This window comes from Melanostigma gelatinosum (assembly GCF_949748355.1).
Source record: "Melanostigma gelatinosum genome assembly, chromosome: 16".
Classification (NCBI taxonomy): domain Eukaryota; kingdom Metazoa; phylum Chordata; class Actinopteri; order Perciformes; family Zoarcidae; genus Melanostigma; species Melanostigma gelatinosum.
Window position 1 is genome coordinate 19524138 of NC_136649.1, and position 27821 is coordinate 19551958.

At 42.9% G+C, this 27821-nt stretch overlaps 1 protein-coding gene across 4 annotated transcripts; it reads right to left on the reverse strand.

Annotated features, from left to right (window-relative positions):
• Window positions 1-1272: 1272 nt before the first annotated feature.
• map4k5 (mitogen-activated protein kinase kinase kinase kinase 5) lies at window positions 1273-27812 on the reverse strand. Of its 4 annotated transcripts, XM_079286575.1 has the most exons (35): window positions 27434-27812; window positions 26801-27043; window positions 22333-22390; window positions 18349-18439; window positions 17430-17494; window positions 17257-17312; window positions 17116-17163; window positions 16335-16377; window positions 16151-16223; window positions 15642-15773; window positions 15348-15410; window positions 15160-15241; window positions 14431-14547; window positions 13536-13614; window positions 12817-12888; window positions 11862-11920; window positions 11637-11701; window positions 10589-10633; window positions 10268-10310; window positions 9943-10156; window positions 9816-9839; window positions 9613-9698; window positions 9164-9205; window positions 8832-8916; window positions 8669-8748; window positions 8378-8438; window positions 7619-7733; window positions 7292-7350; window positions 6892-6995; window positions 6465-6642; window positions 6054-6122; window positions 5847-5939; window positions 5607-5677; window positions 3602-3657; window positions 1273-2248 (listed from the first exon to the last, which is right to left on the reverse strand). In XM_079286575.1, exons 2-35 carry the CDS (start codon window positions 26936-26938, stop codon window positions 2161-2163), a joined length of 2754 nt encoding a protein of 917 aa, XP_079142701.1. In that variant the 5' UTR covers window positions 26939-27043; window positions 27434-27812; the 3' UTR covers window positions 1273-2160. The 4 variants fall into 4 exon arrangements, with proteins under 4 accessions (XP_079142701.1, XP_079142703.1, XP_079142702.1 ...); XM_079286577.1 differs by lacking the exon at window positions 12817-12888; XM_079286576.1 differs by lacking the exon at window positions 9816-9839.
• Between the last annotated feature and the right edge of the window lie 9 nt (window positions 27813-27821).

A 27821-nucleotide genomic window follows, 5' to 3' on the forward strand; every position in this document is an offset into this window, starting at 1 on the left:
AAGCATTGGCTGAATTAGTCATTGGTGCGTTAATGTGCAGCTGGTAAACGTGAAACTAGTTTTAATTATTTTAAATTCATTTTTACTGTGTAACTTGTTAAAAGCCCTCAGGGATCAATAAAGTTGTATTTTATATTACCTTATTTATTTGAATATATATATATCTCATATAATTAATCTCAAATCTGCAAAGTAACCAGTTATCAAATATTTTCTTTAGGGTGAAGAGTGAAATACTTGCATCTGATATAGAGTATGAGAACAGAATAAAGTGGCAGAAAATATACTCAAGTAAAGTACAAGAACCTCAAAATTGTATTTACGAACATTACTTGAGTAAACGTACTTTATTGTCCGCCACTGTTGAGAAGTCATTTTAAATGGAGTAGGTATAGTTCAGCACATAACAGGATAAGTTCAGAAGCTTTAAAATCCCAAAATTAGTTAACTGCTTGTTCAGGCGTTGGTGTTAAACCAAGCATGTTATATCAAAATTAAATGTAAAAGTAAACAAAATACAGATCGGAGACAAAACAAGGAACATAGCCGAAAGATAAAGAAAGAAGTTGGATAAATAGTGAAACTATTTGATCATGTTTTAGTGAATCAGCTCCATCAGAGCAAACATGGCAGGTTTGTTTCTTGATTTTATTGTGAAGGTGAAATCACCCCACATCCTGTACTATCCACTGACTCAACTTGACGCATTTTTATCTTTTCCACCTCAGTTCCCATAGGAACAGCTGCCTGAGTCCACCTCCATAAACTAAATGGAAAAAGCTTGTTGTTGTTTATACACCTTCAGAGTGTCAGAGATGTTTTTAAATACAGAGGCAGGTAAATGTCAGCCTCCTCCAGTCAGTTAGTCAGGTAAACCACCCACACAGGTAAACAACCCGCTACTCTCAGATGCTCCTGTCCTTACAAAACCTCAATCTGACATCACTTATAGCTGGTAGTAGATGACTTTGTGCTGCAGTTCTATCATTCTAGGATGTCTTTTCTTACACTTCTGAGTCCATCGTTGTGTTTTTGGTGATGATCACGACAAACCAAATCTGCCCGACCTCATGAAATGAGTAAAATGTAAACTCAGCATGTTGTTCTGTCGCAGTGGAACTAATTAATGCAGGTTGGTGAAGTCAGAGGACTGGCAGACTACACCGTGAAATGATGGAAACTAATACTCACCCGTGTTCCTCTGTTCCTCCGTTCCTCCCTTCAGACCCTCGTCATCTGCTCTGTTGCATTAATCCAATCACGTTATCTTGTTAACAGCTTTTTTTTATTCCAAAAAAAACAGCATACATTAAACATTTTGCGAAGGGAATGCAAAGATGTTAGCAAAACCTAGCATTGTCCCTCATTTTGTCATTTTAAATAAAAAAAAAATGTACAAAAGTGCTTACATGGTGCAAATAATGAGAAGTAAAAGGTCTATAAAAGAGGAAGGTAAAGACCAAAAAAAAAAAAAGTACATTACGGTATATCAGACTTCTAAAAACGCAGCAGAGCAGGAGAGATGAGACTATATTACATAGCAGTAGAAAATAACCCAAAGCTGCTGTTCACTAGGTAGTTAATCCTCACACAGCAGGACTGCACTGCCACTGGCTGTTAATCAAACATCACTTAGCACGAGGTTAATAAATATTGCTTAAATAACCCACAATGCTCTGGGGTTTCCGTTTAAACGGCGCTTTTAGTTTGACTTCAGAGTTTGTGAAATCTCCTCTCAAGCCTTCGAATGTGATTATGAGCGACATGTTACAGACAATAACACAATAAATCTCCCACCGTTTCGCAAATACAGTCACAAATTCTTGTGAATCTTAATGGCACTTAATAACACCTCTAGATAACTCGTTCGTAACTCGGTCCACAACGTCCACTGCAGCTTCTATCGGCGCTCCGCTTTCTGCTCGTGATGGTTTCCGTGTTGCTTGTGATGAGCGTGTTGCTGGTGTAAGGCTACTCATGAATCCAGACTGAAGAGGCTCCTCTCTCTCTCTACTGACCTGTCGATCCCGTGATCAGTAACAAACGCTCCCAGTAACTGTTAAATCAGACGTTTCCCTCGACACAGAACCTGAGGTGAAGGTCTGGAGTTTTCTCCCAATAAAAATCGAGGCATCTCCTCCACTTTCCTCTGGGGGAGGCTCAGTAACTATTCTCATGACCTGCTAAAATGTAGAGGTTGCTGTGGGCCGTGGGGTTGACTGTGGGCCGGCTCTGCAAAACCACCACCCTAGAAAAACAAAAACAAAAACACAGACACCACGGTTAGAACATCACAGAAATACTAAACGATGGCGGTCGTGGTACCTGGTGGAGCGTTAAACTATACATCACATGTACATTAAAGTAATACTTCAACATGTTGGGAAATTAACTTAATTGCATTCTTGCTGAGCGTTCGATGACAAGATGTATACAACCCATATATGGTCTTAGCTTAGCATAAAGACTGGAAACAGCTAGCATTGTTCTACCAGCAATTTAAAACCACAACTGTAAACAGTCAGCATCGTCAGACGCCATGTGGTCATGACAGCCGAGCAGCGAAGCTACAGTCCTTACTGTCCGTTCCATCAGATGGAATTACAGAGGCATGGAGAGACACTCAAACCAGGCTGGCAGTGGCAGCGGTGAATAAAACATGGGGGGGGGGGCCTTGCCCTGGTGCCACAGGCAGGACGGCTTCATCAGGAGTCATCACTGACTGAGCACGCTCTGTGTGTGTGTGTGTGTGTGTGTGTGTGAGAGAGAGAGCTAAACCACATCCTACTGTGTCTGCAGCTCAAACAAACAGCCATGACCTCGATCAATGAGTCGATTAACAGAAAACTAATCTGCAACTATTTTGATTGCTGTTAAATAATTGAAGACATTTTTGAAGCAAACTGTTTGTCCTGGTTTCTAAAACGTGAGGCTTTACTGCTTTTGTCTGATTGACACCATGAATGTATGAATTAGGAGAAAGGAATCGTCAGTTGCAGCCCTGCAGGAGTAAAGTTTCAGCTTCTGTGAGCTGTAGATTTGCTGTTTTGCTTCATCTCACGTGACGGTTAATTGATTAACTTTGGGTTTTGGACTATTGGTCAGACGAAACTAATTTGATGACATCTATTTGGACTTCAGGAAATGATAATAACTTCTCACTATCTTCTAACAAGAACGAGAGACAGACACAGAGAGACAGACAGACAGACAGAGACAGACAGAATTCAAGGATGATGTCGTGGTGCATTCAGGAACAGTTGGGGTTAGAGTCATCTGAAAGTAAAATCTAAGAACAAGAACAGATGAAAAGAATTGATAGAATAAATAGAGCGAGGAGAGACCGGTAGAGAGCTGTGGGCTCACAACACAGCAGGTGAGCGAGCTGTTTGGTGGTTTCCAGGTAATCAGACCTGAGGGAGGACAGCCACAACACGAGTGCCTGACAAACTACACCAACAGGGGTATTGATGAGAAGACAGATAGATAGGGCGAGTAGTCCTGTTTGCTTGTGAGGTGACGTCAAAGAAGTCCTTTGAGACTCGTTTTGATCACTCGTCTGCACCGATGACGCTCATGAGGGAAATCTCTCTGTACCAACCTGTCAGATCCGAGGAGGCGGAAGACTCTGCTTCGATCACAGATCTCCTGAGTCACCTGGGGAAGGACAAAACAACACTGAAACAGGTTTTCTGTGTATCTGACGTACTGCTGGTGCAGAGGGGGCGTTAAAACGCATGAATCAACAAATATCGTTATACTGAAGCCCGTTCTCACCAGACAGACCTCCACAAGAGCAGACTTCTAAATAGAAGGCATGAGAGGCTCCTGCCTTGGCAAACACTACGTTTGTTACCGATCTTACACGTCATGTTCACTGACACTGAACTTATTAGTTACCTTTAGCAGCCTCACAAAACATTACTATGATCTCGTTGTTTGGCGTCAGTCTGTATGTTGAAAGACCTGTCAATGTTGGTGGTTCGGTGAGCGTTTACATTGGGATCACTTATTGCATCTTCAGGTATACAACGTCTCTATGTTTTTGAACAGACTGCAGGTAACCGAGTGCCGTCTCTAGGGACTCTGTTATTGTGTACAATGCTGGAGCTCACGAGTCCGAGTCTCAAGATGTAGCCCGACACTGTGCAGCGTGAAGAACAAGGGGCCCCTTCAAACACACACCCTCACGTGTTGACATGCCACGAAAGGTTGTCGACAGACGCGAGATAGTCGGCGTGTGACACCTGCTAGGTGTAAGTCCTTGGCCTCGGAGAGATCTGATCTGTTGAGGTCTAAACGAGAACAAGGTCTCGGGTGTTCAGAGAAGCACCCACCGGAGCGGCTCAACAGGCCTGCCCCCCCCCCCCCCCCCGAACGCCTTCGCTCTTGAGAGGAATCATAACGAGACAAAGGCTGAATTATTTAGTGCCGCTGCGGGTTTCGTTTATGATTGAGCATGAATTTTGCATGGCAGCTGACATTTAAAAAAAATCCTTGCTGTGGCAGAACCGTGAAGCTGGGCTGGGATCAGACCGTCTGTTTCATCAGAGTGCCAGAGGACCACGTCTGACACGGCGAGCTTTCTAAAGGCTGGCCCCTCTCCCCGTATCGCTTTTCATAAAAACAGAATGCTTCACCTCCCTGTGATCTCTTGAACTTTTAACTCTGCTGCCGAGCGCCACTCGTGATCGGGTGAACACGGAATCCCTCCGTGAAAGGAGGACAAATTCATTACCTCGGCCCGACACAAAGACACTTTGTCTGGCTTCACCTGAGGTCTCATCTCCCGGGATCATCTGCAACGCGCCACCGCCCGTATAAACGGCAGGCACTCAGGGTCTTTGTGGACAAGAGCCAGAGGTGTTCTCATGTGGAGAACAGACAGGCTCGTATTCAGGAACAGTTTCTCCTCTTTAGTCACTGGCAACCCATGAAAATGGAGTCGGATATTTCGGTAAAAAATGTCTGCCATGCACTGGCCAATTTTGAAATTTTGGGCAATTTTGCTTCCATAACATGTCTTCTTTCAGACCAGTGGAAAGAAACATCCAAAATACACATTTAGGTTTTTATTTTACTACCGGGTCCATTTGACTCTGTAGAGTTCTCCTAAATTCATCAAAAGTTATAATTAGATATAATGCCTCATTTGCATAAGCAAACATAAAATTCCATAAAAACGTATATCAGAAATTATACGGTGGGGCGACCGTGGCGCACTGGGCAAAGAGGTCAACGGTTCGATCCCCGACTGGGACGTGTCACGCGTCGAAGTGTACCTGAGCAATACACTGAACCCAAGGCTCCCCGGGCGCCTGTCATTGGCAGCCCACTGCTCCCTATATACAGGGATGGGTCAAATGCTGAGAAAAATTTCCCCCTTAAAGGGATAAAGATAGTATAAATTCTATTCATTATACTTATTAAAGTAATCGACTGCGGAAGTTAGTTAAAAATATTTGACCCTATCCACCTGAGGTTCCTCCCCTGAAGACTGAAAAGCTTAGAGGTGATATATACTTGACTACTAGTAAACTACAGACTTGTGAATTTGTATTTCAATGTAATCGCCACCCAGCTGTCGTATATGGTCAGATGTTTACCTCATTAGACTTGAAGTTCTTTCCTTGCATGCCATGTTTCCAGAAGGCCAGGACGCTGTCCTGAAGGCACACTGTCAGAAAACAAAAAGGTAACGAGGCCACATGTCACTGAAACACTGCCAGCGTCATCAAGAGGAACGATGACATTCATTTTGAGTTTACATAAAGCTCTATTGTAAATGTAACATTTGTAGCTCTATTTCTTTACACAGCGTGTAAAATCACTGTCTCAAAGCTTACCAACAGATTCGATACAGAAATCGAAGCTGAGCTCAGACGCCAGCTTCTTGCTGGACTTCAGTCTGCCCTGGAGATTAACAATCTTCAGATTTTCTGGGGAGCGAAACAATGAAAAAGGTTGTAACAATGATGTGGCAGAACGTAGATGCTTACATCCACACCGTACATGAGCTGCTGGTCCGAGCTGATGAAAGAGATTGTACTTACTGTCTAAACACACCAACACGGTGTCTCTCTCCAGCTGGGTGACGTGGATTGCATCCACCTGCTGATGAGCTGTGGGAAGGAACGGTACAACATTAACAATCGTCATCACACCATAATCAATGTATTCATTACAAGTAATTAAAAGTTTAGTACAACTACTTTTTACTCTCCTTAGGGGTTCTTTGCTAAGTTATGAGCAGAAGAAGCACGCTTTAGAAAGTTAACAAAAAGCCATGTCATCACAGGTTATGTGCCTGGTTGTTCAAACTGCCCAAAAGCTCTTCACTAATAATAAATCCACAAAGACGTGAGGCTGCATTGCATTCTGGGGAGGTGACGGCCAATAGACAGCCAGTCTTTGTATTGTTTTCATGGTGTTCGTCTCCGCAACAGAGTACATGCTTGACCTACTTGTTCCAATCTCTGTGAACCAGGAGGAGCAGGAGTTGAGGTCGATGGTCTCAAAGCGGACCACCTGGTCCGGCTCGCTGCCCTTGCTGATGGCCACACACACCAGAGGATACTCGTGCTCCGGGACCACCAGCATCTCAAACACTTTCAGTGGGCTGGGGAGAGGGAAGTCAAAGTGCTGCAGCAGAAAGAGAGCACCAACACAGCGGGTTTGAGTCAATGTGTTCTGATGTGTAATGATAAATTAGAATTTTTTTTAAAAAAAATTTATAAATTGGAAAGAAATTATAAATTAGAAAAAATGTATAAATTACAAAAAACAAATGAAATTTATAAATTACAAAAAAATGAATTAAATTAAATTGATGAATTAGATAAGATAAAAATAGATAAGATATTGATAGATAGATAAAAATAGCCAATTTACCTTGATAAGCATGAACCTCTGCATGGGCTCATACCACTGTAACAAGACAATCCCAGACTGCAGCGCTCCACACAAGTACTTGTGGCCTGTATATGGATTTCTCACTGTGAAATACAGACGACTGTCACAAAGGGTCGCTCGATTGTTATAAACCTACGTTGCACAATTTACATCAAAGTATGTGGTTTAAAAAAAACCTATTTTTAACGTAAATTTATTCAAACCGCACTCGGATTAGTGTACAATGTGAATAGTCATGAGGGCTTAGAGAACACAAACATTGCAACAAAGCTAAGGGAGACATGCCCAGAACGGAGATGTTAATCATGTATTGACACAGTATAATATGATGGAAGAGTGAGTAAATAAACAGAGGGGTTGGGAGGCAAAGGCCACTCACCAATGCAGCACTTGTGACAGCCCTTTGTGTCGGGGATCTTAGTTGTCAGGGCGAACCTCCTGAGGAGAGAAAACAGTCAAGTTGTTGTGCCTTAAAAGAGCCGATAACGTCTAGAATCAGGGAAGTGGGCCAGTGCGTCTACCACTGCAGTAGTTCTTCATGATGGAAGACGGTGAGGAACAAAAAGACTGCCACACTCATGCTGGGGAACATGTTTAAAGCAAAAAAAAAAAAAAAGCCGAGTTGTGACCTTATCACAAAAGCGTCAGGAACGTGTGGTGAGAGAATGTTATATATGAGACCAAAGCCTCGGACACATGTTCTCACCTGGGTAACATTTTGTCTGGGAAGCGATGAGTCTGGAACTGAGCAGCCAGGCCGGGCTTCCTCAGCTGCTCAAACAGCCCGATGAGATTGTGAGAGTACAGCTGGAAGGTTCTCCCTGCAGCAGAATATTACGCGTCATATGTTATGACGTGACAGGGTCAACTTTTCTGATTTTCTGATTTTCCTTTACACATTCTGGATCCATAAAGCAGCTTTCACATGTAGAAAGGTTAGATGTGAGCAGGGGTAACAACAGCAGTGTGACGATGATGTGAAGCATGATTACCTTCTGATGAAGCCAGTTAGTAGAATATCAAATCAAGCCAGGCGAGAGGAGGAGGATGGACAGTGTCCAAGGGAAGAGGAGGAGAGAACAGAGGTCAGGTATACCATGAAGCAAACAGCTGAGGGTGAAACCCAAACTTCCTAATCCCATCCTCAACTGTTACGCTGAAAAAACAACAGCGACTCGGACATCCGTTTAAATATATGAAACAAACTGTCCTACATTGTAACCTACAGAGACCGACATGTCTCAGAGGAACAGGCTGTAAAGCCAGATGAGTCACTGCGCCACAAAGACAAAGTTCATAGAGGCTCTGATGACAAACACAAGACACAGTTATTGTCGGGCTGCACATGTAGAGGCAGCTCGGTACCACAGGACAACGAGGCAGCAGGTTATGACAGTGGTCAGTGAGGCAGCAGGTTATGACAGTGGTCAGTGACGCAGGAGGCGGTGAGAAGTCCATCACCTACCAGATAAAGACATCAGGATGTTGTTGATAACGTACAGCCATGTGCACTTCCTCGGGAACAGCTAAATGAGGAATCGAACAAAAGTGGTACAATCACCAACTAGTTGGACATTAGCCATCTGGTTTACTACCAGTAACAAGTCCTTACAAAAGGCCAAGGAATGCTTCATTTAATGGAGTTACATATGTTTAAAAAAAGCCCCATTTACTTAAAAGCAATATAAACCTCCCATACAAAGTAAGTAACACTGAACTAATCCGGGTTATAATCAGTGTTTGGAGCTCCCGTTACCTGCTCCATTGTGGCTTCATGCAGCTCGTTAAGGTTCAGCGTATAGATGCCATCCACCGTCCCAAAGATTAGGTACTGATCTAGAAGAGAAGCATTTGTTTTTAATTAAGCTTTGGCCAAAATAAAGAGGTTTGTGTAACACGCTTGTTAAAGGGAGCGGTACCTTTGGTGTCTGGATGAATCCATGATGTGGCACAGTTGATATTCAGTGGACAGCCATCAAACACTTTAGAGAAACAGGCTCCCATCTGAAATGAAAAAAAAAAAAAGCAACATGGCTCAGAACAGGCAGCCGCTGGCTCAGTGAAGCGCTGAAACGTCAGCCAGGGTTTAATGAGCTGAAGCAGCCACAAAGCAGAAAGCTCTGTGGACACAAAATATCTACAGAATGTAGAGCAGCAGCAGCTCAGACAACAGTTTGATGACAATGCCCACGAAACCAGGCCAGCAGGGAAAAGAGACAGCTGCGAGGGACAATGCAGAGGATTCACTCACCAGTACTTTAGGAGTGGGAGGAAGACCGTTGATGGCTGGTTTCTAACGAGGAGCAGAGGAAACAAAAATAATATACTGACCACACTGCAACAATTACGTTCTATTTAGCGGCTTCATTTAGCTTCAGCCTCAACAATGAGCCGAACAAACAACAACACGGAGAGTTTTCTTTTGTGCGTCTTCTGTCAAAGTGAATTAATGTTCGACATGTGTGGATGCAAACATTCCCTCTTTAACGGTTTGTGTTTGGATCGGACGAAGGGAAAAACATCATATTTGAGGTTTCAGTGTGAGGCCAGCCAGCTAGTTGGAGACGCTCCACAGATAAAATATCGGCTCTGAAACCACAGATGAAATTTTACTCCTGAAACCGACGACAAGGAGTGTGGCTGATCATGACTGGAATACATGTTGCAGCGTAATATGTTGTTCAGTATCTCCAGACTCACGGGGAAATCCTTCTTCTCCTTCCGGTGCTGTCGGTTGGGTGGCATCTTGGGACTGCCTCCATTCACGCTGTCATCCGAATCATTATCTGTCACGAGAGAGCAGGCAGATGAAAATGACATTTGTTATGAAGTTATTAATCATACCGGCAAACACCCGGAACCTAAATCCAACAATAAGACGCATTCACATCAGGCTGGCTTACCTTTCCATTCAGATTTACTGAGAGCTTGTAAAAATAAAACAAGTTCTCATTTAGACACCCGCTTGACTGAAGACGCATGAACAGGTTATTGCACATGAATAAAGTGTAAATTCAGACTAAGACTCACCAGGATCAGAGGCGTGAGACAAAAGGCCGGGGCTGCTGACGCTGACGGAGAGGAAATCCGGAGGCGAGTGCTCCACCTTGCTGCCCAGGTGCTCAGGGGTGCTCTGGATGCGACCCACCTGGCTCGGTCCGTTCTCAGAGTTGGGGAACCTCCGGACCGTCACAGAGCGCTCATCGTTAAGGCCGAGCTCCTCTGACGAGCTGTTTAATCGTGGCTGACGGGTAAAAAGAGTGAAAACAGTTTGATGTGAATGCAAAGCACTACATAAGATTCTAATGGCATAGAATCCACACAGTAAAACGTTATTTATAACTTTGGGGCTCACCTTCGGAGGAAGAGGAGGCGGAATGCCGGGCTTGAGAGTTGACCTGAAATGGAGTTTTTTTATTTTCAGAACGATGTCAACGACAGCAACGAATGTTTGGGTAGGACTTTCTATGACGGCCATGTCTATAATGCATTACAAACATACTTACAAGTCATCATAAAATCCTTTGTGTGTTATGATTATTGTAAAAAGGCCTCATGAATATTCATGACTGCGTATAACTGTAATTATACAGCGCTTTAGACATAATGTCTGTAATGCATCATAGACACGGGCGTCATAGAAAGTGTCACCAATGTTTTTGTGTAAATCACTCACAGCTCCACTTCTTCAAAGGCATCTTCGAGATGGGCGATGTGTCCCCTGCAGGAAACAAACAGCGATCAGTGTGGAACAGGACTGAGGAAATGAAGTGGGGCGCATTCGTTCTAACCAGAGAGAGCTTCAATTCAAACAAAAATCTCACTTAATGTTTACTACAGCGTTAGTTAAAAAAAAAAAAATCTATGCAGTCTCTTTATTATCCATAAAACTAGAGACAAAAACAAGTGATGCAACTTTAACAAAGTTCTTTGGACAGCGGAAGTAGAGGTGTTAAAACGGCAATGGACTTTATTCTACAGCTCCGTCCATGCAGGGTTAAGTCTGAGCAAACAAGTCTGTCTATTTGAATGCTGCAGTGTTTGTCTCTTTGTACATCACACTGTTCTACCTGCCTGGTTGTCTCAGATTAACGTATGCACAGTTTGGATATACAGCTATTATCACACCACGGATGGTGAATGGAGGGGTGTCACTGAAAAAAGGATCGGGACCAAGCGAGGGGTGAAGTGGATGACGTGGTTTAGGGTACGACAGCACACACAGTGTTAGGGTTACCGTTGGAACAATTCGTCCTCAACGCTTTTGAGAAGGCTCCTTCGTGGGACAAGACGAGAGAGAGAGCGAGAGAGAGCGCCAAAAGAGGACAGAGAGAAGTGGAGGGAGAAAAACAGTCAAAGCACATTGAACAAGTGAGAAGGAGCTTAAGAGGCCAAAGCAACATTTCAAAGTGCGGACGGGGGGAGCGAGTTCATGCACAGACACAGGTTAGCGCTGGTCAATAAGCAGGTCAACGGGGGAGGCAGCAAGGAGGTTACAGAGCATAACTTAGAAGCTTTAGTCTTTTCATCAGACGTCTTGCTTTCTTGAACTATACGTTCACTGCCACTAATATGTTGTGTCCCTGCATTTTGTTTTCAGTTTGAACAAACTCCTAAGACACAAAACTTTCCTTTCTCTGAATGAATCTAGGGATGCAACCATCCACTAAATAAGCCTGGGAGAGGGGGGAGCAGCTCCTGGGACAACAGTTTCCATGGATTACCTGGTTATTCCTCCCTCTGCAAAGGGACTCCAGGGGGAAGGGAAGTCATTGTCTTTACTCCCATCCTGTGGAAAGACGCACATGCACACAAATACAATTTCTAAAAACTGAATTTTCTTCATTTGTAGATATTGTTTTTCAACATGCACTTAAAAAAAAAATAATTGTTTACAAACAGAAGGTAGCACTTGAATACTGATTGACTAAAGTGAACATGATTATCACCATTTCAGAACGAGCCTCAGTTTCCTTCCGGAGAGGTGGTTCAAACTGGAGCTTGTCAACTGTAAATGACAGAAAGACGTGTTCAGTTTTGCGCACACACACACACACACACACACACACACACACACACACACACGGGAGTAGTACTCGTGTGCATTAGTAGCAGGAGCCTTAGAACACACGTGTAAGACAGACGGAACCAACAGCAGATCAACTGCTTCCATCACAATGAACCAGCCAAAACACCACAGAGCTCCTTCTCTGGTTTATTATGATAAGATAATATTTGGTCTGGAGCCCGAAGACTAGTCGGTCACCAGAGACAAACACGCATTACACTTCACCAGATCTGTTGACTTTGGGGACAAACTGGTGAGAGAGCACCAAATACAATGAGCTCACAGAACAGATTCCTTAGTTTAGGTTTGAGCAGTTGATCCCGTGGAGGAGAGTATAAACAGGAGTGATCCTGCTGTAGGTATGACGGCGAAAGGAATCAACCTAACCTGCCAATAAATACTCCCACATAATCGGCTTCTCATCAACAAAGAAACTTTGTATTCAAGAATTCAGACGACAGAGATTCCTAATGTGTTTTTCTGCTCGAGGTATGCAGACAATGTGGAGGTGCTGCAGCATTTAAAAAACACATAACGGCGAGGAGGTGAGTCACTAACACAGGGATCAGGTGAGGCGTATGAGTCAAACCTAACTTCCATGTTAGGATCGGATTAGTAATCTACAATGTCATTTCATTTGACAGGAACCAAGACATCACAACGTCCAAACTTTATTGAAACTAAAGAAACTGTAAGTCGCCGCCACATGCAGAGCAACTCACCTTATTAGTGCCACTTAAATCTCACACACAATGTTCTGTGCTACATTATCCCAATTCTCAGGAGGTTTTGGGAGTGAGCAAACACACACACCGTCTCACTACACTGTCACTGACCTGCGTCCACCCCGTGGCCCTCAGTGAAGCTAGGACTTGAGTACGGCCCTCCTTGGTCTTTCCCATTGTTTGCTTCATGTAGGAGGGAAAGTCAGACGTAATTGTGAGAAATATAGACACAACTAAACAGGAAGTGCATCTGGTACAGTCACAGTGAAGCACAGCACGTATCGCTACAGATAAATGAGACAAGCAACCAACAAAGACAGACATCTCGCCACTGAACTGTTACTACATCGACCCAAAATGATGAAATGACAAACTGTCACAACACAGCGTTCACTACTGACGACAACACAGATACACAACAACTTCCCTGAAGGGTTGCAAAATAATACATTTACAGAATATATTAATCCGGATTGTCTGCCGAATACACGTTGACTGAGAAGCACATTTTGTATGACCGCCTTCAGACAAGCCATTTCACATTATTCATTGGAATAAAGATGAGGGACAGTTAACGTAATGGACTGAACTACATCCACCCTCTCTGCCGTCAATGCCCAGGCTATTTTTAGACACACTACCACATGCTGTGGTCTGGAAGAGGGCCAGCCAGTTCTGCAGGATCAGTGAGATGACCCTCTGACGAGCCGACAGACCTCCATCAACCTACACAGCCGGGCCGACTGACATGCCGACCAATGACAGGACAGATGCACAGCAGGGGGTTGGCCTTTATCTTGGTGCTGGGTTTGGGCTTTTTGTTTACTTACAGTCTATCTCTGAGCGCGTCCTCTCAGCTCTGGCTTTTTTGTTGGTGGAGCGGATGATGTGTCTGACTGCAGAGAGGGGCTGAGGCAGGGAGGGCGACAAAGATTTAAAGATGAGAAAATAGGTTTTGACAGTGGGAGGCGCACTTGACAAGACAAGTGCAGAAAGTAGGGTAAAGTGCTGTCAAATCATACAACACCAACGCTGCATAGCCTGGAGTCATTGAGAACAATGACGACGTTTATCTTTTTAAAGATTCTGCAGAAACAAAACCTGAAACTTGCATGTGACTTAAGGAGAACTGAGAGCATCGTCACATTATTATGCATCCCAGAGACTGGTTGTTTGCAACAAGCTCCATTGCTCGCAGTCAATAGCCTTCAGGGCTTTTTTTCATTCATGGTGGCCAAGACAGTGCTCCTGCTGTCAGGGGGAGAGCAGCACAATGGTCCTTTAAAAAGGCACTCGTACCACCTCTTTGGCTGCCACGTAGATGTGATGTTGATTCCAGTTGGAATAACAATGTCGGTGGAGAGAATCAAGAAGAGGGGGAAGGGCGCTTTAGGGGAACATGAAAACAGACTTCAGCCAAGATCACCTTTTTTACTAAGTTGCTGAAAAAACAGTGCGCTAATATTTACATTCCCCGCTGATAGAGACTCCTACAGTGTTTGCATGAAAGTCTGTTTTACAACAAGGTCTGGGGAAATTGGACAAGGAGACAGTCAAAAACAACAACTGGGGCACATTTCTTTTATACTTTACCAACAATATATACTGTTGATAAAGTTGTCTATATCTTTCTTCTTTACTTCTTTGTAGACTTTAAATTCCCTTCTTAGTTTTTCAAAGCATTTGCAAATGTCTCACAGTGTCGGTGCTATTTTTAGTCGTTACCTCCAGGTCATCATCGTCCACCTCACTGTAATGCTGGTGGTTGTCTGGGTTGTTCATCTTATCTAGGAGATCAACAGCAAGTCTCCTCGTCAAACCCGTCTGGGCTACATACGCATGCTGCAGGAAAAAAAAAAGGACAAGAATGCCAGTTGTTATGAACCGGTGCATCATTTGAGAAGAATAGTTTAAATACTTGTGGTCCGACATCCTTAATCACACACACAAGGTCCAGTCTAACAGGGACACCAGTCCCTGATGAAATGGATATTTAAGTCCAAGTTTCGCTGTTATAAAGTAATTAAACCACCTGCGTTAATCATCAGATTCCTGGACACCTTTCCTCAGAGACGTGAATGGTATCTTTTAAGAAGCAGCAGGGCTGTGGGCTTCTTAAAAGATACCATAGTTTGTCGTGGAATATGCATACAGGCCGGAGCACCAGCCTTCTTCCTCTTGGCTGAGGCTTTGTTGACGATATTTAAGAATGTAATTTGTTAATAACTTAAGCCCTACGGGCCATGATCTGGCTCACAGAGCTATGAAATTCAGCCAAACCACATAGAAGCTCATTGGGACGACTGAGGTCCTTTTGGCTAACATGCTAAATTTCCATTGTGAATAGGTTCAGGCTAAAATAACTGCAATACAGCCTTTGTTGCAAACATTTCAATCTCCTACTGTATAATGTCTACCATACAGCATGCCGACGCGCCCAGTAGGGAACATTACCGATAGAAGTTTTTCTGCAGTGGGCCTCTTCTTTGGGTTCTTTGTCAGAGACATTTTGACAAAGTTATGGAAGGCGTTGGACCTGGGGAACAAGACGATTTTGTTTTGATGCAATGTTCGTCACTGCTATCCGTCTGAGACCAAAGTGTAAGGTTTCATAAAGCACACTGAATCTTCTGGGCAATCACCATTTGTTTTTGTCTTTTAGCTTCGGAGGCTGGAAGCTGCCCTTCGACATCAAAAACAAGGCCCTAAAGAATGAATGAAAAACTTGAATTGAGAGTGGTTTTGACAGACTTAAAGAGGGAACATACTGAAGTAGGCCTGCATCCTATTTCAATAACAGACTTAACGTATTCTGAATTAAACAGTATGACCATTTAAATGATGAAACAAGACAGAGAGACAAAAGGAGAAAAGTGGCTAAAGAATGGTCTGAGGAAGCTCTGGCTGATCATTCTTTGAGGAACAGCAAGACGTGCCTCATCGGGTGGAGGTCAAACATTGGAGGCTGCAGCTCGGCCAGCTCGATGGACGTGATGCCAACGGCCCAGATATCACACAGCTGGTTGTAGCCGCCGTTCTTCTCCACTGCTGCTACTTCTGGAGCCATCCTACACAGATTCAGGACAAGAATTCAGTGAGGACTCTCCAAAAAGAAGGATGAACGGTTGGGTCGGTTTACCTTTCCCCCTGTGACGGTGTGTTTAGAGCTCAGTGGTGAGGATTCACTGCCTTACTCAAAAACACTTCAGCTATTGTGAGAGTTTGAACTTTTATGTTTTAGGGGAAGCATCTATCTAACCACTTGCACATGTTGTCACCACAAACTAGATTCTGTTAGAGAACACATGACACAGACAGTTGACGAGAAAATGTTCTAGTATCTGATTAAAACGCTTCTCGGAATATAAAAACTTCCCATCGTTCTTCAAACTATTCAGCAAAGTCAAAGGCCCACTGGCTCATTTAATGACGGCGACACACTCACCAATAAGGTGTTCCGATGAAGGACTTCCTTTTGGCAATGGTGGCTGTTATTTTGGCTGCAACTCCAAAGTCAGCTGTAACGAGGATTGACAGGGTTATTTTTTCAGATTACGTCATCCACAGACAACTGAAAGCGACAGAGGCGTTCAAGTCCCTGAGAATTAAGATGCTAAAGAGCGACTTACCTAACTTCACATCTCCGTTGTCTGTAAGAAGTATGTTGGCACCCTGTTAAAAAAAAAATAAAAAAAAAAATCCCATAAACATTTATTTGACTTTAAAGAAAATACATTCAAGAGATCATAATAATATTTTAGCATCATGAGACTGAGGCTTAAAATACTGAGCTGCTGTGTTGCCAAACTGGTTCATAATAAAAGTGCCAATCATGTGTTATACATCGTCAGAAACATCTGGTGGAGTTGAAACATTAACTGCTGGTCTGGTACTGATCAGGCTGCCAGTAAAGGTGCACCAGTATCACCGCTTTCTGACGGCCCCACTGACTGTTTCTGTTGGCCGTGACTGACCGTCTCTCTGGTGGCATCCTGGGGTGAGAGGAGAGGAAACAGGAAGTGCTCGCTGCGTAGAGCAGAGTAAAGATAATAGGTCCAACCCTGACCTTCTGTGAGAACACATGAAACTGAGGCGGCAGTCTGTGTGCGTGATCAACTGATCACATGCTTTCGAGTGAGCTACACTTTTCCTGTGGCTTCATTTCACACCTCTGCAGCGCTGCAGCATCAGAGGGCAGTCAGACCTTTGGGCTGCTTGAGGGCCAACAGATGCAGTTACAGTGACGTTACGTGTTTTCAGGCTGCGCAACCTCTTTTTGTCAACCTCACACCTCTCCTTTTCCCCTCGTGTTTTGTTTGTTTGCATGAGGTAAAGTGTCTGTATGTGACAGAAGAATGGGCCTGACCCAGATAATTCTAAAGCTAGAAGAGAACAAAACAGAAAAGATACCTTAATGTCACGGTGCATCTTGCCCTTGTCGTGCAGATATCCCAAACCCTGTGAAGGGAAAGAATGTATTCAGTAACAAGTTCAACTAAAATCTTAAAAGGCATACATTTTCTTTTTTTAAATAGGTAAAAGTACAATTACCTGTATAGTCTCTCTGCAGACGTACGCTATCTGAAGCTCCGAGAGAGGTCCCGTCACTGTTACAACACAAATTCATTCCATTTTTACAGGTTAAGGATTTCACAATGTGCGTACAGTATTTAAAACCACTTTATGAGTTCAGCGTACTGGTTATGAATAAGACAAAAGCTCACCATGATAAATGTCCTGCATAGATCCTCCACCACAGTACTCCATACATATCCAAAGTTTCTCTCGACTGATGAAAGAGGGAAATAGGAATTTAGGAACTGCTGCTCTGCTAGTTAGTTATATGATAAATAACTATCCAAATATTTTGACAAGTGGTTAAACATAATTAAGCAGCAAAGGTGTCTTGTTGAACAAGTTAAGCTGTACAAATCAGCAAACCTTCCTGAAACAACTTGACCAACACATGTTAATAAACGTTATGCAGAAAGGTGAAAGAATAAACACTGTTTAGTGCTTCTGTTGGTGAACTGGAGATCTAAGAGCGCAGTGAGGAGAGAAATGATGTCAAGCCTTTGATAAGAAGCTAAAAATACCACCAGTGTGATCAAACTTGGCCACAGGAGACGAGGACACTCTACATGGAAATGATTTTAGGCCAGTAAACCGGTCTGAGCGGAAACTTATAATTGTGGTGCTTCTAATGCAATTAATCTAGTTCCATAATAATCAACGCATGGTGGCTTTGCTCATGAACAGTTCACAGTAACCATTTGTGCTGCACGTGGCGAGACTGTACAAGACGTGCCTGCTGTGATGAGACGTGCATCTCTCTGCACTAACAGCCACATAAAAACAGATCAGAGGCTCATATTCCAGTTAAACCTGCTGGAAGTCGGAGGCAGCGGCGGGCGGACCAGCCCGACTTCCTCTCAGAAAAACAGCCGCAGAACACAGGCTCCGTTAGAACAGAAGAGTCAGCACCAGTCGAAAGGTTTGAGTCACACTTTCACACACAGGCGTGACTAAGTTATGAAGACAGTTATGAATTTCACAAACGTTATACGTCGGGACTGGCTGCGAGAGGGGAGGAAATACCGAGGGAAAAATGACAAAGCAGGAGTATTTTAAGCCGGCTCTTACCAGAGGTAGCTCCCAAAGTAGGACACAATATTGTGGTGCATGCATTCCTTCACCATGAAGATCTCCTGCTGGATGATGGAAAAGTCATCCCCTGGAAACAGAGGGAGAAATCACACATGGACAAAAAGTCTGGGTTTTCATTTTCTGCTCAGAGAACCGTTTCATTTTAATGATCGTGGACATGATATTTAAATTTGTTTGGTTTATGACTCATCTACAAAGTCATGTTTTTTTTACACAAGAAAAGAACCTGAATTGGAAGTATTTTTCAGATGATACAAAAGGTTGTGCACACCATAAACATTATGTTTCAGAAAACACTTTCCACACCCGTTTGCCAAACTCAAAAACCACAGAACAAAATCTTCCCATATTTCACTCTGACGATATTAATCAATGTTTTATCTCTCTATAAGAACAGCACATTATTAAAGAGCCAATACCAATAGAAGGAACACCTTGTACTTTTAAAGTTTTTATGGTATGAGCCGATATCCAGGCTGCTTTCCAGTTCAGCAAAAGCACTCCAACACATCCGACGAGTAGGAAGCAAGAAGAATAAAATATGGACGCCCAGCTGCTCCCAATTGTGCAGAGACATGGTCCTGGAATACATCAACGGGAAGTTAAGCTCTCCCAGACTTTGCCAGCTTCAGCGCTCTATCAACAGACTGTCATCAAAGACATCTGTCCCGATTAAGCTCATTTAATGGATACAATCTCAGCCCCCCAAAAAAAGAAAATCGCACATTACTTGTAGTGGAAATTACAGTCAACAAACCATTTGTTTTCTGCATATGGTCAAGTGTTTAAACTCAACAGAATGCATGTCGACAAAAAGGTGTTTTGATGTCTAAATTCGGTTGAAAAAATCAGCTGTCTCAAAAATTGCGTCCAAGCTTTGACGAGTACCACCAGCTCCGTCCCTGGAGACGGAGAGAAGTTGTTGACCTGCACTGCAACACATCGCTCCAGACACCGTACCGGGACCACAGAGGCATTTCATGTGCACACAAACAACGTTTTTAACCCAGAGTAAAGAGCAGTCTTGTTTTTAGTCTGTCTGAGAGGTCAGGCCCTCTCACGGGACTGTCTGAATTAAATAGGCTGGAATGCCAACACGTGCATAACCATCCCGCTGATAGACAACAAACCAGTGACGTTCCATCATCTTTGAACTTACCCACGGCTACTAATTTGGGTATTTAGTTCCATCAGAAGGGTCGAGATGATACGACTATTGGCTGTCTGAAGTACATGAAACAACAACTGGTATGTGACTGTGAAGAGTTGAATACAAACATCACATGAAACAGACTCATCAGATTAATCTCTTCACACTCCCACAAAGACAACAAATCATGTGCAGAGACCATCATTGGTAATGAAATTGTTCCGACGAAGTATTTTACTTTTAACCAAACAAAACCTGATGGACTTCTCTCATTTCAATAGAGCTTCATCGTGGTCCATCGTTGGATATGTAGTTTATGTAACAAATACACTGTTTACTACCGTCTGAGTAACGTTTACAAGTAATAGTGTTGAGCTGTTTTAATAAAGTACTGAGCCTCTTCTTAACGCAACTATATAAGATTGATGTCTTTGGTATGACCCAACGGGCTTAAGGTTGAGTAGGAAACTGATGGATGATTTTGGTCTGAACCCAAACAACAAAAATTTAAAAAAAAGAATGTAAATAACCTTAAATCAAGGGAAGGCGACATGTCCCACATTTATTTTTGCACAGCTGAGCCATTGATTGTGCAAATGGAAGGGGAAAGTCACCAGTGTGTGTTTGAGTTCTTATTGCAGTGGGGAAAAAAACCCTTTAAAAACAGGATTTATTGTTGGAATGCTGTTAAGCATTCCAACAATAAATCCTGTCCAATAAATCCTGTTTTTAAAGGTTTTTTTTTTACAGCTACAGAAACCGTTCAACTATTAAAATGTTCAGCTCTTTCACCAGAGGGGTGCTATGACTTTTCATATTTCCAACCTTTAACCGCGATTGAGCCAATTAGTGATGTTGATAATCTCTCTCTCTCGCTCTCTCTCTCTCTTCACACGACAGTCTCCTCTTCTTGGTGAGTTGAGGCGTAAGAGTGTAGCCACTTCCTCTCAGACCGAGAGCTTCCCTCTGAATATACACAACCTCGCATAATGCTTCAAGTTTATATTCAGCAGGTTGGACTTACCGTATTCAATGTCAAGTCCTGCACAAGATGACATGTTTGAAGAAAATAAGTTTCTTTAAATTTAATCCCACTACAGCCGGATTTCTAATGGAAACTTCTCAGGGACAATTAACAACAAAATATGTCAAAATGAAGTGTCATAAGAGGGAAAGAGGAACAGTGAGGGATGTAATAATTGTGTTAAAAAATAACTGACGAGTTAATGCTTGTACACAGGAGGGGAAATTGAAAAAAAGAAGAAATCTCGCCTCACTCCGTGTTGACGGCCCAAACTAATTTGGTCTTAAATAGTTGTTTACCACGAACTAATCAGATTAACTTGCTCTGTGGCCAACAGAGGGCTTCAGCACTCCCATCTCTCCCTCCCTCTCTCTCTCCCTCCCTCCCTCTCTCTGCCCCTTACTTAATAGTGGCGTCACTCCTCCTGGTCAAACCTGTTTGAGTCTGCGCTCCGCCCAAAGCGGTTTACCTGAAGCACAGAGAGGAGTGACTCCAGCAAAGAAAAGAGAGTCCTGCTTAAACAGGACAACCTGAGCTGGATTAATCCTGGTTTCATCTAAAAAAAAAAAAAGATAAAGCCAGTATGAAGGGTGTTTAAAGATGCTTATAGGACAACCTGTGCAGGGCTATGCAACGGATAAATGTAACCGATAAAATCCTCTGTGTTAAGCTGCAACACTGCTCTCAACCAGTCTACCGTAAATCATGTTGAGGGGATTATAAAGGGCATTCTTCTTATTTTTGGACATTTTAAAGACAGAATAACTACCGGTAATCGATTACTCAAGAAAATAATGGGCAGATTCATGGAGAATGAAAATTACGGTAATTTGCAGCCTCAGAGTGAAGATTTACTTCAAATGTATTTATATTAAAAATAAAAGATTTATTTATATTCTTAAAAGTCAAAAGTCATGATGGCAACAAAGAATGCTCCCCTTTCCCTCTTTGGACTCAGGTTACAGCTAAGCCCCTGATCTTCTGCCCCCCACACACACACACTAATCCCCCCTCCTCCCATCTCCCAGCAGAAGACATCTATGCCTTAAATAAGAGTTTATCAGGTTGTTCGAAAAAAAAAAGTTTGAGCCATAATTTTGGACAATATGACACCTGAAGAAGTCGACGCGTGTAAACTTGAGATAAAAACATCCCCACATCCTCTCACTCACAGACTAACTAACAGCGACATGATGAATGAAAGAGAAAACAAACAGGAGTGAATGTCCTCCTCGTCCACTGACTGGTAATCATCTGAGCTCAGTCTGGTTGCTGGTGGTACAAAGCCCTCATTATAATCCCACGAATCTGGATCGCACCGACTCTGTCACTAGGTCATCCGCAGCACAGACAGCAGAGCGGGGACACAGACGTCCTCCTCCGCTTCACAGCAAACTGCTCGCATCACCTCGCTCTCCATATCGCTTCAAAACGGTTTTATTTGACCAATTCTGCACACCAGACAAGGCATGGAACGAAAAGCAAATAATAATAATGAATATTGCATTCATAAATCATATGCCCTCCTGCATGAATAAAATATACTATACTGTCCCACGCTTAAGCCAGAAGTCGGTTTGTGGTTCTGCACTCTACATAACGTTTTTGGATATTGACCAATGATCATGATTCACATTAAAATATGCAAAACAGCAATGGGCCATGAGTATTGGCACTGTACTACAATATTGTGATTTGTGGATTTTGTACATTCCATTCAAACCCCTGGAAAATACCGGACTTATCTTCCAGACTTTATTGTTATTATGGTGAACATCACTCTTACCTGGTTCCAACTTTATGATCTTCACAGCAGCGAGCTCCCCGGTTCGGATGTTTCGAGCCTGAAAGACACAAAAGCACAACGGTCAGCACGGCTCCAAATATCACAACGCAGTTATTACTACTGCTTTAATGAAAATAAGTCAGTTGCAACCTTGAACATTACATAACATGGGACTGTATTCTGTTGGGAAATCAGTCACAGGTTTGGCCCACATAAGCATCAAACCAATAAATGCCATTTGTATGATCCCCACCCCCACCTCCATCAGTCACAGTCAGCATCACTACACACTGGAGCACAATCAGACCGAGAGTCTACTTAAACACGCGCCATCCCTAGAGCTCACGCTGGACAGGGTCAACCTTTTCTTCTACATGTCTGTGCAGTACCATCTTCACAGTTTAATATCGTATTTTACCCACGGCTTCATCTCACTGGCATTAGATTTAAAAACACATCTATTTGTAGGAAATCTTAAAGTAGGTTGCACGGACTTCAAAATCCAGGTCGAGACGGGTTTCTCCCTAATCCGTGGGAGTGCAAGTGAGGGACTAGCAGCTAAATCACCCGTAAACCATGAAACCCACCAGCATGGCCACCTTTCAACACAGGGACTGTGCTGCTGATTCACACATCTACAGTACTTCTTCTGCAGCTGATAAGGCAAGTGCTAGGGCTGGGCGATATGGCCTAAAAAAAAAATCTCCGATTTTTTTACAAAAAATCCGATTCACGATTTAAATCGATTTTTTTCCCCCAAAATTTTTTGCAGATGACAGAAGCTGTTGAAAACAATTTTTTCTTTTATTTTGTGATGATTTTCCCAAGTAGGTTGATAAAAATAAAGTGCAAACAAAACCTGAACATTGTAGAAAGGTGCCTGTAGTATACAAAAAGTATTTGGTCACTCTTTTGTTTGCCTGAATCATTTAAATATAAAATTAAATTAAACATAACATTAAATGGCATTAAATAGTAGCCTTCCATTGTAAACAACTGTGCAAATGTAACTTTTTACAGTAAGCTTTTCTAACTGAATACACTGATACAAACACAGCATGAAATAAAATGTATATGACCCTTTAACATTCACATTTTCAAAAGTGCAACATCTGATCTAACATCAACATAACATATTTTGCACAGTAAATAAGTGCATGTAAACAAAATCAAGTGCATTCACAACATAACCAACAGTATTAAACAGTAGTGCATGTTTTTTCTAAATATTTTTTGCCAGGAAGACAAGCCTGTCTACTACCTCTGGCTTCAGGCATGCACGGTGGCATGTAACAATGCCCCCCCCCACACACTGAAAAGCCTCTCAGAGGGGGCACTTGTAGCTGGCACAGAGAGGTATTTCTTTGCTAAAGTACTTAGCCTTGGAAAGTTAAGTTGGTGACGCTTCCACCAGTCAAGTGGATCGGTGTCTGGGTCAACCTGCTGGACCACAGGTCAGTTGTTGCGGAGTAGAATGACATCCCCTCCAGCTCCGCAGAGATCCTTTGGCGTGTACTATTGTACAGCCGAGGCAAGGCAACGTCAGAAAAATGTTTACGGCTTGGTAGCACGTACCTGGGGTCCAAAGCTTTGAGACGGTGAATAAACCCCGGCTTTTCCACGGTGTATATGGGCACCATATCTTTTGCGATATACATCGCGACTGCATCCGTGATGGCTTTCCACCGGGCACTCTTCTTCTCATGCGGAGTACAGTTGGTGAATGTCTCCAAAATGCTGGGTTGTTTTTGTGAGGTGGCGGCGGCAGCAGTGAAGCTGCTGGCCGCCATTGTTTTAGTTTGTAAACAATGCGCGCGCACTCTACTACGGGAAAAAGGGGTGGGGGCGATTTTCTCGATTTTCAATAAAACACATCGCCTTAAAGCACACATTCGAATTAATCGATTAAATCGATTTATCGCCCAGCCCTAGCAAGTGCATCACAGACTTACAAATACCCGAAAACTATTCCACAAAAACTTGTTCTTCACGTGGGGCTCTGCAGCTTTAAAGCCCGTTAAAGTAATGATTAAATACTTGTTAACAACCTGCGAGTCTATCGTCACATTTCGAGAAGAAGCTAAAGTCAACCTGAGCACTAAACCCAGAAAGGGGAAGTTGGTTACTGACCGTTTAAATAGGTGATGCAGCAGACAACACAAGCTTGAACATCCTTAAACAACCTTTGACTGGAGGAAGAAGCAGTCTGGCATGTAACAAGAAAAACCCCCGTGTCCAGGGACTGGCCAGCTGTGCCTGACGTCTACACAGATCTCTGGTTCAGCTAACTGAAGTGAGAATGTTGACGCTGACGAACAAATAAACATGAAAATAGTTTCCGACATCCAACAACTTCAAGTTATTCTTGCACACACTGAAGGCCGACTGAAGGATAGCGTCTCTTAACACGCATTGTTTATGAGTATAAGTGAGCGGCAGTGTGCAGGATTCATTGGTTCCTTCTTTGTCATCAAACCTTGACACGAGCAACGGCAGAGACAGAGCTCGTATCAATGCACTGACCTACATTATTGACCTGTCGTAGATACTGTTACTGCCTTTCATAAACTCAAAAAACAAAACGTGCATACATTTCTCTCTGTACAGTAAGATTTTGGTACATAATGTTGAGTGAACCTTTAAGAAGTACTGATTCTAGACAAAATTTGGGCATTTATAGGAATATCATAACAACTAAATACACAGAGCTAAGTGTATGACATCATAATGAAGATAAATGACCAGCAATAACAAAGACATCAATATGTGGTTCTCAAATGAAAACAAACATGTAATAACTCATCCAAGGCCAGGATTTCTGTGTGCAGTAAAAGTCAGCAGAGCACAGCGGACCGAGGGAGGCCTTTTCACAATTTGAGGTGTTTCTGCCATCAGTGCCGCCCAGAACACACCCAGCAGAACGCGTGTTTAGACAGGGGCCCGATCATATTTCAGCGCGCTGCAGTGCTCAGCCTAAGAGCTGCGGGAGAATACCAGGCGCAGCATTCCACCGGTGGCCTGTCTGGGGGTGGGAGTTGGGGGGGGGGGGGGGGGGGGGGCTGGCTGGCTAGAGAGGCTGTGTGTGGACGACAGGCGGCCTGAACTATCACTCTCTGGATCAGATGGGTCGTCTGTTTATCTGTGGCTGATAAACAAGAACAGCTCCAGAATAACTCCCCACAGCCAACAGAGAGTGGGGAAATGTGGCTAAATCACCTCATTTTGCAGGACATTTTCTCACATCGCATTTCTTTGGTTCATTGCTGGAGCACGGTGTGATCTATTTCTGCAATACATACAATCGTTCCTACAGTAACTTTCCAAAACTGCAACCACTATATACTAATATAACCAGAAAGAAGTGTTTCCTTTGGATTCTATGCAGTAAAACTCTTCTAATAATCTGGTGATATGAATTTTCTTTGTGTCCTTCCTTTAAAACTTAACCGTTTTTAATATGGGACTGTTTCTGGCAGTGCAGTGACTCTGTTTGTTTGACTCATGAATGATTGATCATGTGTACAAAGATTGCTCTCTAACCCAGTTTCATACGAGTTATCTGAAAATAATTTGGTGAAAGCAGTAAAGCTTCTAAAGGCAGCAAATAGAGTCCATGAACGGTTCCTTCTTTTTCCTCTCTAGTAACACAAACATCACAGATGTTGTAGCTGACAGCAGATCTACAGATTAATTCAGTTTAATAAAAGTTAATCGATAACTGATAGTATCCAGTTTGAGGAAATACTACTGCTGTTATACTGCTGCTGCTTTGGACTAGGGATGGGTAACATGGCCTCCATCATAAAAAGAAAAAGGGATGTGGATAAATTAGACAAGCGGGTACAAGCTTTCACTGTTCATCTCACTCAGTCAGTCAAACGGGTTCAGGAAATTGTTTCAGTTAACTTGCACAACCAGGAAAACGATACTAGGGCTGCAACTATCATTTTATTACCGATTAATCTGCAGAAACAAAATAGAGAAAAATGCTCATCATAGCGTCTTCAAATTTCTTGTTTTGAATGACCAACAGTGCAAAACTCCAAGATATTTAATTCATATAAGACCAGAAAAATGTAGCAAATCCTCACATTTGAGACGCAGGAAGCAGCAAATGTGTCTTTTTGCAGATTCATTTTCTTTTGATCTACTAGTTGATTAATAAACGGACCATGGTCTTGCATCTCACAATGAATAGATGATGTAGATTGTTTCATGTGACAATACTGTTATTACTGCCAATAAAGTGTATTTTAGTAGCAGAAGAAGACTAACGTTATATGAAGGGATGCCGAACTTGGCCCTCATTCAACAGCTACTGCCAAACGTGTTGGCCACATGTTATTGTGACTCACAAAACAAACAACACTCTGGCTCTACTTGAATTAATAAGTCATGTGATGATGGTAAAGCCAGATTTGTGCAGCACTAATGACAGGCTGTGTGGGAACCAGTAGCGGCACTATACCTTGTACACGTCTCCATATGTGCCACTTCCCACCCTCTGGATGAGCTCAAAGTCATGCTGAGGGTTCCTCCTCTGGATTTCACCGCTTGGCCGGGGATAGATGTCCATGGTAGCTTGAACCAAACGACCCTTCTCCATTTAGTAGATCAAATCTAGTGGCGGAGGTTTGATGAAGCACAGGTCCTGAATGTATATTGAAGTCAATCCCTGTTACTCAGACGGTCCTCCTCTGTGCTCCATGTCCTGATCGAGAGAAGTATTGGAAGGAAAGTGTTAAAACGACACCAACGTTGACATTTCATCCAAGTTATGTGCGTCAATAGCCACAGAAAAGATTAGTCGATATTGTGTCACATACCGTGACATCTGTCACCAGACACCAATATAACCTCACGTTATGTATTTAATTTCTCTTAAACTTCCATTGAAAATGAAAGTTACTCACAGCTCGTTCTGACCACTAAAATAACATCGGCGCGTGTTTAACGGTTAGCAGGGACACTGGTGATTCCAGCAAATAGTCAGAGACACGTCTAACGTTGCATCCAGGCAGCTAACAGCTAATGCTAACTATCACACGTTAGCTTAGCATCGCTACTGGTTCTAGCTAACTTCAACCGTGCCTAAACTTACCTTTTACAATGCAAACACCGTGGACGAATACATCTTGCATTGCAAATCTTTTCGAGGCCTTCAACCCGCACGATGGCGTCGAATAATAGCACCAAAGAAGAAGAAAAGCGTCCCCCTTTGTTATCGAGGGACCAGTAATAAACTTCAGCTGGCTGTCGCTGTTCGCTCTGTCTCCTTCGCTCTGTCGCCTTCACTGTTATAGCCGAGTCCGGTTCTGCAGCAATACGTTTAATTAGCCGTTGACATGTCACTTCCCTCTGCTGACAGTTTAAGTAAGTTATTAATGTAGGAAATCTACATTAATAATGTCAAGAATTACTTTTACATTTATTTTAAAAATCAACCGAAAAAGCAACAGTCTGTTGCTAAGCTCTGAGGAGTCGCAGTT

Coding starts and splice junctions, on each gene's coding strand:
- map4k5 (XM_079286575.1), bottom strand. CDS start 26,938: ATGGAGAAGGGTCGTTTGGTTCAAGCTACCATGGACATCTATCCCCGG. Junction 22,391..26,800: donor CATATGGAGACGTGTACAAG/GTATAGTGCCGC, acceptor TGTGTCTTTCAG/GCTCGAAACATCCGAACCGG. Junction 10,634..11,636: donor GCAGAGGGAGGAATAACCAG/GTAATCCATGGA, acceptor TGTTTCCTGCAG/GGGACACATCGCCCATCTCG.